The sequence below is a fragment of the Caretta caretta genome, chromosome 4 (genome assembly GCF_965140235.1).
Source record: "Caretta caretta isolate rCarCar2 chromosome 4, rCarCar1.hap1, whole genome shotgun sequence".
Classification (NCBI taxonomy): domain Eukaryota; kingdom Metazoa; phylum Chordata; order Testudines; family Cheloniidae; genus Caretta; species Caretta caretta.
In genome coordinates this window covers 135,787,932-135,800,205 of record NC_134209.1, presented here as the reverse complement: position 1 = coordinate 135,800,205, position 12,274 = coordinate 135,787,932, and the positions used below count along the sequence as shown (strand labels likewise).

The 12,274-nt window shown below is 42.6% G+C and overlaps 1 protein-coding gene across 3 annotated transcripts in view; it reads left to right on the top strand.

Annotated features, from left to right (window-relative positions):
• The window catches only part of FGFR3 (fibroblast growth factor receptor 3), a 76,792-nt gene extending 64,768 nt beyond the window's left edge, over positions 1 to 12,024 (top strand). For all 3 annotated transcript variants that reach the window (XM_048849108.2, XM_048849107.2, XM_075128108.1), the window contains exons 12-18: positions 559 to 669; positions 1,830 to 2,020; positions 3,537 to 3,659; positions 4,829 to 4,899; positions 6,358 to 6,495; positions 8,526 to 8,631; positions 8,928 to 12,024. In XM_048849108.2, coding sequence (XP_048705065.1) covers positions 559 to 669; positions 1,830 to 2,020; positions 3,537 to 3,659; positions 4,829 to 4,899; positions 6,358 to 6,495; positions 8,526 to 8,631; positions 8,928 to 9,092 — 905 coding nt within the window. In that variant the 3' untranslated portion in view covers positions 9,093 to 12,024. The remainder of the gene's footprint in view (positions 1 to 558; positions 670 to 1,829; positions 2,021 to 3,536; positions 3,660 to 4,828; positions 4,900 to 6,357; positions 6,496 to 8,525; positions 8,632 to 8,927) is intronic.
• The last annotated feature ends 250 nt before the right edge of the window (positions 12,025 to 12,274 follow it).

Genomic DNA, 12,274 nt, shown 5'->3' with positions numbered 1-12,274 from the left:
AGGGATAGAGTGGAGGTGAAGCCCCAAAAATCCTAAAACAGAAATCGACAACCCAATTTTTTTTTCAGTTTCTAAACATCCAAACAAAACACACAATGTTTTATTTCCCTATCAACATTTTTCAGAACTTTTTGTTTGGCAACAAGTTTTGATGTTTCAAGTTTTCACGCCGATTTGGGACACTGGAATAAATTGCCTAGGGAGGTGGTGGAATCTCCATCGTTGGGGATTTTTAAGAGTAGGACAAACACCTGTCAGGGATGGTCTAGATAATACTTAGTCCTGCCCTGAGTGCAGGGGACTGGACTAGATGACCTCTCGAGGTCCCTTCCAGTTCTGTGATTCTATGATTAACATTTCCCACAGGATAAAAATTTCATTTCCTGACCAGCTTTCATAAATGCTCAGCTGGTCAGATGGCCAGCCTCCATTCACTGAGTGTATAACATATTGTATAGTACTAATGCACTCTAGTTATTCTTTTACTTTCTAGACTGTAAGAAATGCCTATTCCCTTCCTAACCGTTTCTTTCTCCGCCCCCACCCCGTCTTCTCCAGATGACGCTACTGACAAGGACCTTTCTGACCTGGTGTCCGAAATGGAAATGATGAAAATGATTGGGAAACACAAAAATATCATTAACCTCCTAGGCGCCTGCACACAGGATGGTATGTTTCGGAGAAAGCTCTATGCTACCTCGTACTTCATGATTTCAGTGGTAAACAGTCCCATTCTGCTCTGTGGTGCACATCGTACTAGCTCAGCCTTGTGTGCACACAGTTGCTCTTCCATACCTCTACTGCAGGTTCCTGGCCCAGCAAGCATCGGGGATTCCCCCCTGCAATGTAATATTGTGCTCCTGGAGCCTCTTATTTAGGTTGTGTCGAGGCCAGGAGGATTTTACCCTTTCCTCATGCATCTGAATTGGCCACAAGATTAATTGTGTGCACAGACATAACTAACTGTGCTTTGCTCAGTGAGAAGTTGGGTGGCTTTTTGATATTGGAGCAAATATATGGTGTTAGGAAGGTCTCTACTTGTTATCAATACTGGTTCTTATTTTGTTTTTCAAATGCTTTTCCTTAGTGTCCTTCTCCTTTTTTTGGGGGGGGGGGGAAAAAAATGGAGCTGGAAGCGGAGAGATTTGGTGGTTTGACTGTCATTTATTATTATTTACTCACTGAATGCCCAAAATATGCTGGGCAAGACTCGTGATTAGAGCTCTGGCTTTGAGTCCCAACTCTGTGGGTTTAGGCAAGTCACATAATACCATCTATGTCTAAGCCTCCCCAGCCATCAAACAGAAAGGATAATGCTCACCCACAGGGCAGTTAGGCGGGTGAGTTAATGTTTGTGAACGGCTCTGAAGAGATGTTTGTCAGAGGCCACTTGGCTAGGGAACCTGACTGGAAGTCAAGAGACCTGAGTGCTATTCCTGTCTAACTTTCTGAAGTACTTTGGTGGCCCTCAATACTATAGTATCCGAGCACCTCATAGTCTTTAATTCATTTATCCCCAGAACCTGTGTGGTAGGGAAGTTCACAGATGGGGAACTGAGGCACAGAGACAAAGTGACTCTCCCAGGGTCACACAGGAACTTTGTGGCAGAGCTGGGGCTTGAATGTGCATTTACTAGGCTAGTGTTCTAACCACTGGCCCATCCTTCCTGTTCAATGCTACATTTGCTGCTGATTTGTCATGTGACTTTGTGTAACGTCACCTGACCACCTCATTCCCTTTCAGTAAAATGAGGCTAGTGACACTCACTCCGTTTTGCAAGGCGCTTTGTAATTATAACAGCCAGCTTGTGACTGTTCTTTGTTGGCAGGCCCACTTTACGTTCTGGTAGAATATGCGTCAAAAGGGAACTTGCGGGAATATCTCAGGGCTCGTCGGCCACCCGGCATGGACTATTCATTCGACACCTGCAAGCTGCCAGAAGAGCAGTTAACATTTAAAGATTTAGTCTCGTGCGCCTACCAGGTGGCCCGTGGCATGGAGTATTTGGCATCTCAGAAAGTGAGTTGAGAGACTTGGAGTCTGTTGTTTATAAGATACGTAAATATACATGTCGTGCCATAGGTGTGCAAAGTGCATTTCTGGCAAGTAAATGACTGGGTTCTGCCTTTAAGAGTCTACAAGTACAGGAGTTATTTTTTCAGTAAGAAATGCATTGCTACTTGCAAAGCAGCTCTGTTTAGGGACCTAGAAGTCCATTTGTGTATTATCACATCATAGAATTATAGGATATCAGGGCTGGAAGGGACCTCAGGAGGTCATCTAGTCCAGCCCCCTGCTCAAAGGGACCAATCCTGCGGGACCAATCCCCAATTTTTGCCCCAGATCCCTAAATGGCCCCCTCAAGGATTGAACTCACAACACTGGGTTTAGCAGGCCAATGCTCAAACCACTGAGCTATCTCCCCCCCCACCCCCCGTCCCATTTGTGAGCGACTTAGCTGGGTGCCACTTTGCTGTAATCAACAATCCACCAGTAAGTGTATGAACACTGTGGCAATACGTGGACACTGCAGAGTCCGTATGAAAGGCAGACCTCAGTTGCGTGTTTTCAGTGAGCAGATACAAAGGTCACACAACAGAAACATCTAAATACAGAGGTAATTGACTTTCAGATGTCCAATCCTCAGTCAGTCTCAGGCACTATCCACGGTCAGATTTAGAGCCATGCTGAGCTGTACACTGCATCTTGGTGGCGTCAGCATGACAGCAAAATTGAAAGTCACTTTGAGAGGTAATCTCATCTCAGACAATAGAATCAGGAGCCTCTGTGGCCCCTTTTCAGTAATGCTGAAAGTGCAGAGCATCAAGGCCGAGGCAGAGACACAGCCTGTGCCAAACGTTCGTTTGTTAGAAGAGCAGTATCTCTGTTAAGTTACCAGGTGATCATAGACTCCCTTGGAGTTGCCCAGCGAAGGATTTGGCCCATTCATAACAAGAGCTGACACTTAGAGCTATCCATGGGCTCCAAAAGAGCTTTACAAACATTGGACCTGACACTATTCTCACACTTGCGTCACTGGAGTTACTCCTGATTTACACTGATGTAAGCAGTTGGACAATCAGGCTCATTTTACAGATGGGGAAACTGGGCCATTAGTTTATACACAGTGAGTCAGTCGTACAGCAGGGAATCAAATCTTAGTGTCTTGATTCCCGTTGCCTTACTGTAAGTAAACCATAAGCCCACACTCTGCTCCCTGGTGGTGGCAGCTTGGTGTACAGCCCTGGGATCTCTCTGCTCTCCCGTGTAGGAGAAGGGGCCGGTCTCCAGTCCGAGTGTCCCGTCCTGAGAGAGCAGATGAAGAAGCCGTCTTGCCACTGGAGGCGAGTGTGTGTGTTAGATGTTGCTAAGAAGCAGTTTGTCTGAGACCGCATGTGGCAGCGATGACCTAAAGGGCGAAGAATTAAATGGTGCAGCTTTATTGGCTTTCAAGTAAATGAAACGGCACTTCATAAACCACGAATCGTAAGCAGCTTAACGAGCCCATATGTATCTCTGTGCTCACCTTTCGCAGTGCATTCATCGAGACTTGGCAGCCAGGAACGTGTTAGTCACTGAAGACAATGTGATGAAAATAGCCGATTTTGGCCTAGCCAGAGATGTTCACAACATCGACTATTACAAGAAAACAACCAATGTGAGTATACAGCTGCCAAGTGCATGGGAGTTCCCAGTGGTGGTGGAGTCAGCAGCACATGCTCATGGTCCACACCTTCTTTTTAAACAAATTACTGCATTGAGAAAAACAGTTTGGCCCTGATCCAGCAATTGGTAGCAGACAGGCAGGCCCCCTGCACCCACAAGGAGCCCCGTTGAGATCAGTGTAGTGCTGCCTAGACACTGCAGTCCACCCATGCACTGTCAGTTGCAGGATTTGGTGCCTTCGTGGCATTTTATTACAGTTATTTCTAGTAGTGATGGGATCCATTACGCATCATGAGCTTTGACAAAGTGAAACTCACTTTATACTGAAGGAGAAAACAAGCCACCTTGGTTGTTCCTATTCACTGCTCATATTCATAGCTTTCCAGTACCTCTCACTTCAAGGGACATAAGTCATTCTAGTACTAAAGTTAGCTGCATTTCACACACATCCCTCGCTCTTATAGCTGAAAAGTATTTGCATCAGATACAAAGAATCTTAAGGCTGAGGCTCTAGAAGGAGTTATTTACACTACAGGAATTAATCTTGCAGCATTTTAAGTTTCCTTGGGAATCATTTTCATATAACCCTCGTTTTGGGTCTCTGTCACACATTGCATTCCGCCTTTGGGCCCCTGGCAGGGTGAGAGGGATAGTCCTGTTGAAATGACAGAAACACCCTATTTGATTTCAGCGGGACCATAGTGAAGCCATTGGGTGAATCCACTCTGTGCATTTCCCCCTATAGTTCAGACTAAGCAGCATTTTTCCATTGAGTGAAATGGTCTCTTCAAGCCAGCGAGGCCCATGTGTGTTGGTCCCACTCTATTTTGAAAAGGTCCAGCCCCACAGCTGCCTTTGTACACGATGGATGCTGTTTTTCATACAGAGATTTAGATGCCTCAATACATTAAACCTGCCTTGGCAGTGAAATGCAGCATGCAAGAGGGAGGGTGTTTATAACACACATAGTCAGTGAAGACCGGAGATCAAATGTTATAATCTGTTTACATGTGGCCACTACAGCCTGCACAGTGATCAGGGAAGCAGATGTGGTTGCTAATGAAAACGTTTCAAACTGGATTAGAATGGAAGATTCAGATGGTGCCGTTGTGGCTGAGTGAATATGCTGATGGAACATTCCCTTTGTCTTCTTAATTACAGGGTCGGCTGCCTGTGAAATGGATGGCTCCAGAAGCATTGTTTGACCGGGTCTACACTCACCAGAGTGATGTGTAAGCATTACCCACATTAAAAAAAAAATTGAAATAAAAGCAAAACAAAATACCGGAGGATCAGAAAGACAAATGTGCTGCTAAGCACAAATGGGACTCTGAACTCTGGGCTCAGTGCTGGTGAAGACTGATTGCAAAAAAACAAAGCTCTTTGCTCGACCATAAGCTTTGTAATTGACTCTGAAATACAGTTCTGTATGTGCGACATTGCTCTGCCCTCAGCTAGCAGCTTTCATCCAAAGATCTCCAAGCTCTTGAGCTAAGCCTCTTAGTACCTATATAAACATAGGCAAGTGTTTCATACTCCCTTTGTAGATGGGCAGACTGAATCGCAGAAAGACTTGATCTTGCAGTCTTTGCTCAAGCAGAATTACCATTGACTTCGATCTGGACGCTCACACTTAGCTACAGTAGGAGGCTCAGGCCCTATATGACTTGCTCAGAGTTACTGGAGCTGGTCAGACAATAATTCATTAAATACATTATCTGATCAATTTTGCTATTTTGGGGTCAACTAATTTATTGTACAAAACCATGTTTACTTTAACCTAGCTAGTTTTAAAGGCTGTACACTGTAAGAAAACAGCATAACTGGAATGAAGAACAGAACAGGCTGTTAAACTGTTTCGGGTCATGGCTGAACTCAGGGCTATCCACTTTAATTTATATGAAAGCTGAAATTGCCCAGCTAAGCATGATGGCTATTTTATTTTTCAATAGTGGGCTCCTTGCACCAGTTTAGCAGAAAATCTGTGGAACTGCCAAATACGGCTGTTTCTCTGCTTAGCTGCAGACAAATTTGTATTCTCTCTGTCTGTCAATTTCACCTGCTGTAGCTTCAGTGATCTGAAATCATAGTTTCAGCACGTAGGTAATGCAGCAATGGACACGTCCGTTTACCTACATTAGAGAGAGCGCTAATCTCTCTTTTTCAAAATCTCTTTTGCCTCCTTAATTTTCTTTTTTTAAAAGAGGGCATTTAAATGTGGCACAGCTGCTGTGCTAGGGCATGTAACTTTAGACCTTCTGCTGATTTTTTGTAGGCAGTGTTTCTTCCAGTCTGGCCAGTGAAATAAGGGTTGTAACAAGCAAGTTTTGATATCAGCTTGCACAGTGGCCTGTGATTCCTAGCCTGCAATTCAGTGAAGCTGTGCATGAATAATTTGATTTGTTCCATTCAGTGGAGCTGGTGGAAGACCTAACAAAGAGCCAGGGGTAATAAATGGGCTGTCACCTATCTGATTAAATGCTCATTTCAGTTTCAGACATGGTGCCTGGGATTTCTTTGCTATTGAGTTGGATCAGCAGAGATCTCCAAGTAACTAGTAAAAATGGCCTAGGCAATTAGTCATGCTATTGATGGCTGTGTTAGCTATGCATGGCTGCACCGAAAGAAAGCAAAAAACAAACAAACTAAAAAACCTCATTGAATTTTAAACACCTTTCTTTGGCTCCCAGCTGGTCTTTTGGAGTGCTGCTTTGGGAGATCTTTACTTTGGGTGGGTCTCCCTATCCGGGAATTCCAGTCGAGGAACTCTTCAAACTCTTAAAAGAAGGCCATCGGATGGACAAGCCAGCAAACTGCACTCATGACCTGTAAGTGAGAACATGGGAAGGAGTAGCCTTACGGCTTCATTTCTAGAAACCTTGACTGATGCAGGAGTTTATTTTCCTTCTTAATTCAGTTTTTCCAGTCCCCTTTCCAGTGTGTGTATAAATATCGCTGCCCATTCCTTTGTCTGACCCCCACTTGCTACTATTGAGCTGGCCCTGCTGTGCGATTGTCCAGCTGGCTCCAGATAGACTTACCGTGCCTGATGCCTTTAGGCTCATTATGTCACTGACAGACAAAATATGCAGCTACACTTGCTATGCTTGGTCGATTCATGTCAACCCATGGCCAGCTCAGGTCTGTGGATTTGCCTAGTGAAACTCAAGCATAAGCAGACTAAGCGATTGCTTAGGGCCCTGAGCAATATGTGTTGGGGGGAGGATAGTCCTGCTTAGAGCCCCCAATGGGCTAGTACCGCGTCTGGTGACTTACCCTTTGAATACGGCTTTTCCTGCCTGATGTATTTGTCTGATTGCGGCACTACCCCAGAAACAAGGGTTTATATTTCATGTGACCCCTGTAATAAGGAACTTTGAGAGATTGCTCTTCAGAGCCTCTTTCCATTCAATATACAGTTGCCTATATAAAGAGGGCCAAATTCTGTCTTTTGGTAGAGTTAAGTGAGGTGTAAGTCAGGAGAGGGTTTGGCCCACCCAGATGACAGTGACAAGTAGTAATAGCGACATAAGCTCTTCTGTCTGGTCCCAGCACATTGGTCACTGTGCAGATGAGAAACGATTTCTGTGGTCCTGAGACCATTGCTAGGAGGCGGGTTCTGAGCCTCAGAAAATGGCATCATTATGTTTAGTTTCCTTCCTTATTGTTTCAGCTTCAGTAATGCCCTAAACAAATGTGAATTAAGTAACATTTAATTGCCTGTGTCTAACTCCAGTCAGTACGCTGGGACTGAGGCAGGACAAATCACTATGCAGTGAGTGTCGTGTTAGCAATACTCCATTTTAAGCCTGTTGTCTCGCCATTCCCTGCTGTTGTCTTTTAACTCTTCCCTGGTCCAGTTAGCTTTGCCTACTCCACACTGTGGACAAACCGGACCTGCTGTAGGCATAGCTTTCCCTGCCGTATGTTGGATTTAAAAGCAGACTAATCTGTATGAAATTAGTATGTGCTTATGTTTCATAAGTGCTGCATCTCTGTGGGAGGAATCCTTCTCCTGTAAACATCATTGGTTACTGAACAGGGGAGAGGGCACTCAAGACCAATAGGGCCTGTTGAGTGTCCTCTTGCTCCCAGCAAAGCTCCTTATCATTGTTTACCATGCAAACCAGATTTCTGACTAGGACATTAGGGGTTTCTGTTTGGATAATCCAATGGCTTCCTCTTCAAATGTGATCATTTATGGCCAGCTTTGTGATTTGTAGGTTGCCCACGTTTTGTAAAGGGGTGTGCGTGCATGTCAAAGAAATCAGTGTGAATTTCCTCCTCCTCGTTCTCCTTTTGGGGCCTCCAGTCCTGCTGCCAAGACCATGAATGCTGGGGCTACGTAGAGCTCCGAGCCACTGGCAGCCTTAGGCCTCTGCTCCTGATGCCTGTTGCCAAGGACCGTGTGATAAGACAGCTACAGTAGTAAAGCTGCTGATAGACCCAGCTGCCTTTCTCGGTACTCCGTAGCCTGGGCTATCCCTCCTTCTCTACACCCAGTTTCCATTACCTGCCCCTCTTGGGCTCCGGCACTGCAGGCTGGAGAGGTTTCCCTAGGGAATCCCCTTTCTTTACTTCTGCTGCAGGCATACCAGCTGGGTTGTGTTATGCCCTGCAGCAATTCACTGACTGGTGGCCATGTCTGGGCTGGGCAGTGGGTGCAGGCACAGAAGGAGATGCATGTCTCACTTTGCTTAGGGCAATGCAAAGGAGTGGGGGCTGGCTCTGCCCCAGCAGTTGCTTGGGCCGAAGCCTGGCTGTTCTGGGCCATGTGTATCTGCAGACATACTCTTATCTCTCCCCCCACACCCCTACCCAATCACAGGGAAGACCTCTTGCTCTTTGTTCTCCTCAGGTACATGATCATGAGGGAGTGCTGGCATGCAGTCCCATCGCAACGGCCAACCTTTAAGCAGCTAGTGGAAGACTTGGATAGGGTCCTTACTGTAACATCAACTGATGTAAGTGTTTCTCTCTGGTTAAAGATCAGTCCTGAACAGAGATGGGCCTGAACCAGAACCCTGCAGTTGATCTCCCTTGAGCTCTGGAGGTGGTTTGAAATTCAGACCTGGTCCCTATCTTTATGATGGACTAAGCCAAAATCCCAGAGCCCAAAACGCTCAAGCTTCAGGGGTGTTCAAAACCCGGCTCTGGCATTTCCAGATCTAATCCTAATGCTTGTGGTAACTGCAGCATCATTAGCTATCTCTTCTCCCCAACCCTCGACCACATAACCTTGTGACTTTTCTCCTTGCAGGAGTACCTTGACCTCTCCGTGCCATTCGAGCAGTATTCCCCCGCCTGCCAGGACACACACAGCACCTGCTCTTCAGGAGACGATTCCGTGTTTGCCCACGACCTTCTGCCAGATGAGCCATGTCTTCCCAAACACCAGCAGTGCAATGGTGTCATCAGGACATGACTCGAGAAACACAGACGGACCATGGAAAAAAAACTCACGAATGTAGGCTTGGGGGAGGCCGAGGACAAACCGTAGTGAAGGATCTTTGAATGAAACTGCTTGGTAATTCAAGAAGTTTTTTGTTGTTGAGCCGTAGAAGGGTTGTGGGGGTTTGGGGTTATTTTTTTTCCCATTTTGCTGTATAAGAAGTCAAAAAGCACTGTTTGGCCTGAAGGAACTAATCTCTTGCCAAGATGATTATTATATATATATATATTTCAAAAAAAAAAAAAAAAGTTAAATCTAGGGGTGCTGATCTCTGGACCTCCGGTAATGTATTATCGAGTGCCAGAGTTGCCATTCTGTGCCTGCAATACAAAGAAGAGGAAAAAAAATCTTTCTTTTTCTGGGGAAAAGTGTAAAGAATCTAGAAATTCTTTGCTTATGCAATCTGTACATGAACCTTTTTGGTGAAGCTGAAAAGCCACATTGCCTGCAGGGATTAATATATTTATATAAATAGCTGTATTTTTGTTGGTTGGGTTTTTTATAGTCGCTTGATCATTACCCAGCTACTTAGAATTCCCCTCACCCCCTCCCCCCCAATTCCTTTTTTTTGACATAGTCAAAATCTCAAAGGAGTTAATGGTTTGGTAGCAAACAGCAGTTTGACTGTAACAGATCATAACCCACTCTTGCACTAGGGTTGCGGGTGACTGGTGTATATACAGAAGAGTCGGAACATTCCAAACGGAAGGGCAAATGCATGAAGGTCACTGTAACATGTTCATTTTTGGGTTCATAGGGAGGAAAGCATCAAAGTGGCAGGTATAAAGGTACCACATGTCTCCAGGGAATTGCTAAATAATTAAATCACAAGCAGAATTAGTCTCTGATCTTGCAACTTCTTACACATGGGCATCATAAAGCCCCCCATGATGACAATGGGGCTCTTGATGTGAATGCAGTATTTTGCCAGTGTGCTGCATGCTGCAGGATCAGGCTCTAAGAATGTAAAATTCACGCTCTTCCGATGGAGATTTGAGTTTTTGGGTTTTGCCTTTAATGCCCAAGAGAAGCAGCTGTTTCAGTACTTCTCCCCTTTAAAGCCAGCAAGTTGTCTCCATTCCATCCGCAGTGACTTGGAGAGAGAAATTACGGGTACCTGTAGGCAAGAGCCTTTAACTTATATCAAAAAGGTTTATTCCAGAGAATTGTGTACATATCTATAAATATATACTGTATGTGTGTGTGTGTGTATATATATATAAAAGAATGTATAATACTAATGCAAAGTAAAGCAGTACTGAGAGGGAAATCTCTCAAAATAAGAGCATTGCAATCTAGGATATACTGATCTGGGCAAAAGATTTTGTTTTTATATCTTCACAGTTTTGTTTTAAAAATTGTATCTTAACATGTATATTTGTAAATTTATTTATAGACATTAACATATCTGTTCATTGATTGAAATAGCATAGCATTACTGTAAACTTTAAAATTTACTGCGTTTAAGTTCTTTAACTTATTAAATATGGAGAAAAATATATTAATCAAGTTTTTCTTTTGTGTTTTGGGAAATATTGAGAGAATGTATAGATGTACAGTCCTTTAACAAATTACATTTAATGTTATAAATATATATTCATTTAAAAAAAATTAGTTTATCCTGGATTGCAGTGAGCAAAGGTAAGTTTATTTTGCAATACATAGTCAGTGGTTAAATCCAAACAAATAACAGAGAGATGATTTTTACATATTTGAAAAACTAAGGCCAAGAATTCTTCCATCAGTTTAACCGCTGTGCATTAAGGGGTTGTGGGTGTTTATTTTTCTATTTTTGAATGAAGGTATTCTTTGTGGTTGGTCTTAAAAACAAGTATGCAGCAAAGCTAAATGTTGACTTTGAATGATGCACATTTATTTATTTTTTTTCTCTCCTTGCTGGTATCATTGCATTTTTGGATTTAAGAAATAACACACTGGCAAAACAGCAAGAGGAGCCACATTCTTTATATGGGAAGTACAATGATTGTATATCGTTTTAAGTCTCATGCATGCTAAAAATGCCAATAATGCCTAATTTGCTGAACTTAAATTTGTATGCTATTTATGTGCCAAATCACTGTTTAAAAGCACACTAAATAAACAGGGGAACTTTAGTATGGACCAGGAAGGCATGGGGAAGTATTTTTATGAGAAGATTTTAACTCTTTTACTAACACAAAGAGTCAAATATCATAATTACATGGTGGTTTGGTTTATTTTTTTCCCCTGTGCATACAACATATCAATGATTCAAAATAACAGGCCAACAGCATCTCACATTGGTATTATTTTTTTTAGCACCACAAAGCTCTTCTCATAAAAGTAGTAATTTATAGTTTGAAGTTATGTCAGTGGAAGTTCTTGAGAAAGTAGATTTCTATAGATTTGTTTTTCTTTTTTTTTTTTAAATTAAAAAGAAATTTTGGTATTTTCTTACAAATGTCTGCTAATTGTACATTCCAAGTACCTAAAGCATTAGGTTTCCCATTAAAAATGTACACATTTGTGCATGATTTCAGATGTTATTAGATATTATAAATATATATATAATTTATTGAGGTTTTTACAAGATGTATTTGTAGACTTGTTGACTTTAACATTTCTTATACAATGCTTATATAGTTTTATAGCCTGGACTGTTATCTTTTAAAGCTTTTTAAAAAAAATTTAAAATTCCGATTTTGTTACATTTTATACTGTTGATGTTACAATCCACAGATTTGCATAGTGTGAAATTTTTTTTTGTTGGTGAGCAACTTTATTCAGTTTATTTTAATACTGTATTTCTTTTCCTGACAGCTGCAACTGTCAAAGGTGTGAAATGAACACTAAATAAACCTATTCTGCTTTTGTTAACATGAAAAAAACGTTTTTACCCAAAAATACAAATAAATGAGTTGTTGAATTTGTTTTTCCAGTTTTAATGGGCCTGTTCAGCAATAAATCCTGTTTTCAAGTGTGTCTTTAGTGATTGTCATGGTAGAGAGAGATTGTATGGTGCTGCCTTGTGATATTTATTTATAGGCCTAGTCTCCACCCAGATTTTGTGCAGCTCTAACTATTGTGGTTAGGGGAGTAATTTTTACCAATATCAGTTATTCCACTACAAGCCCTAGTCTACATACAGCGTACAGGTGCCCTATACTACTAAAAAG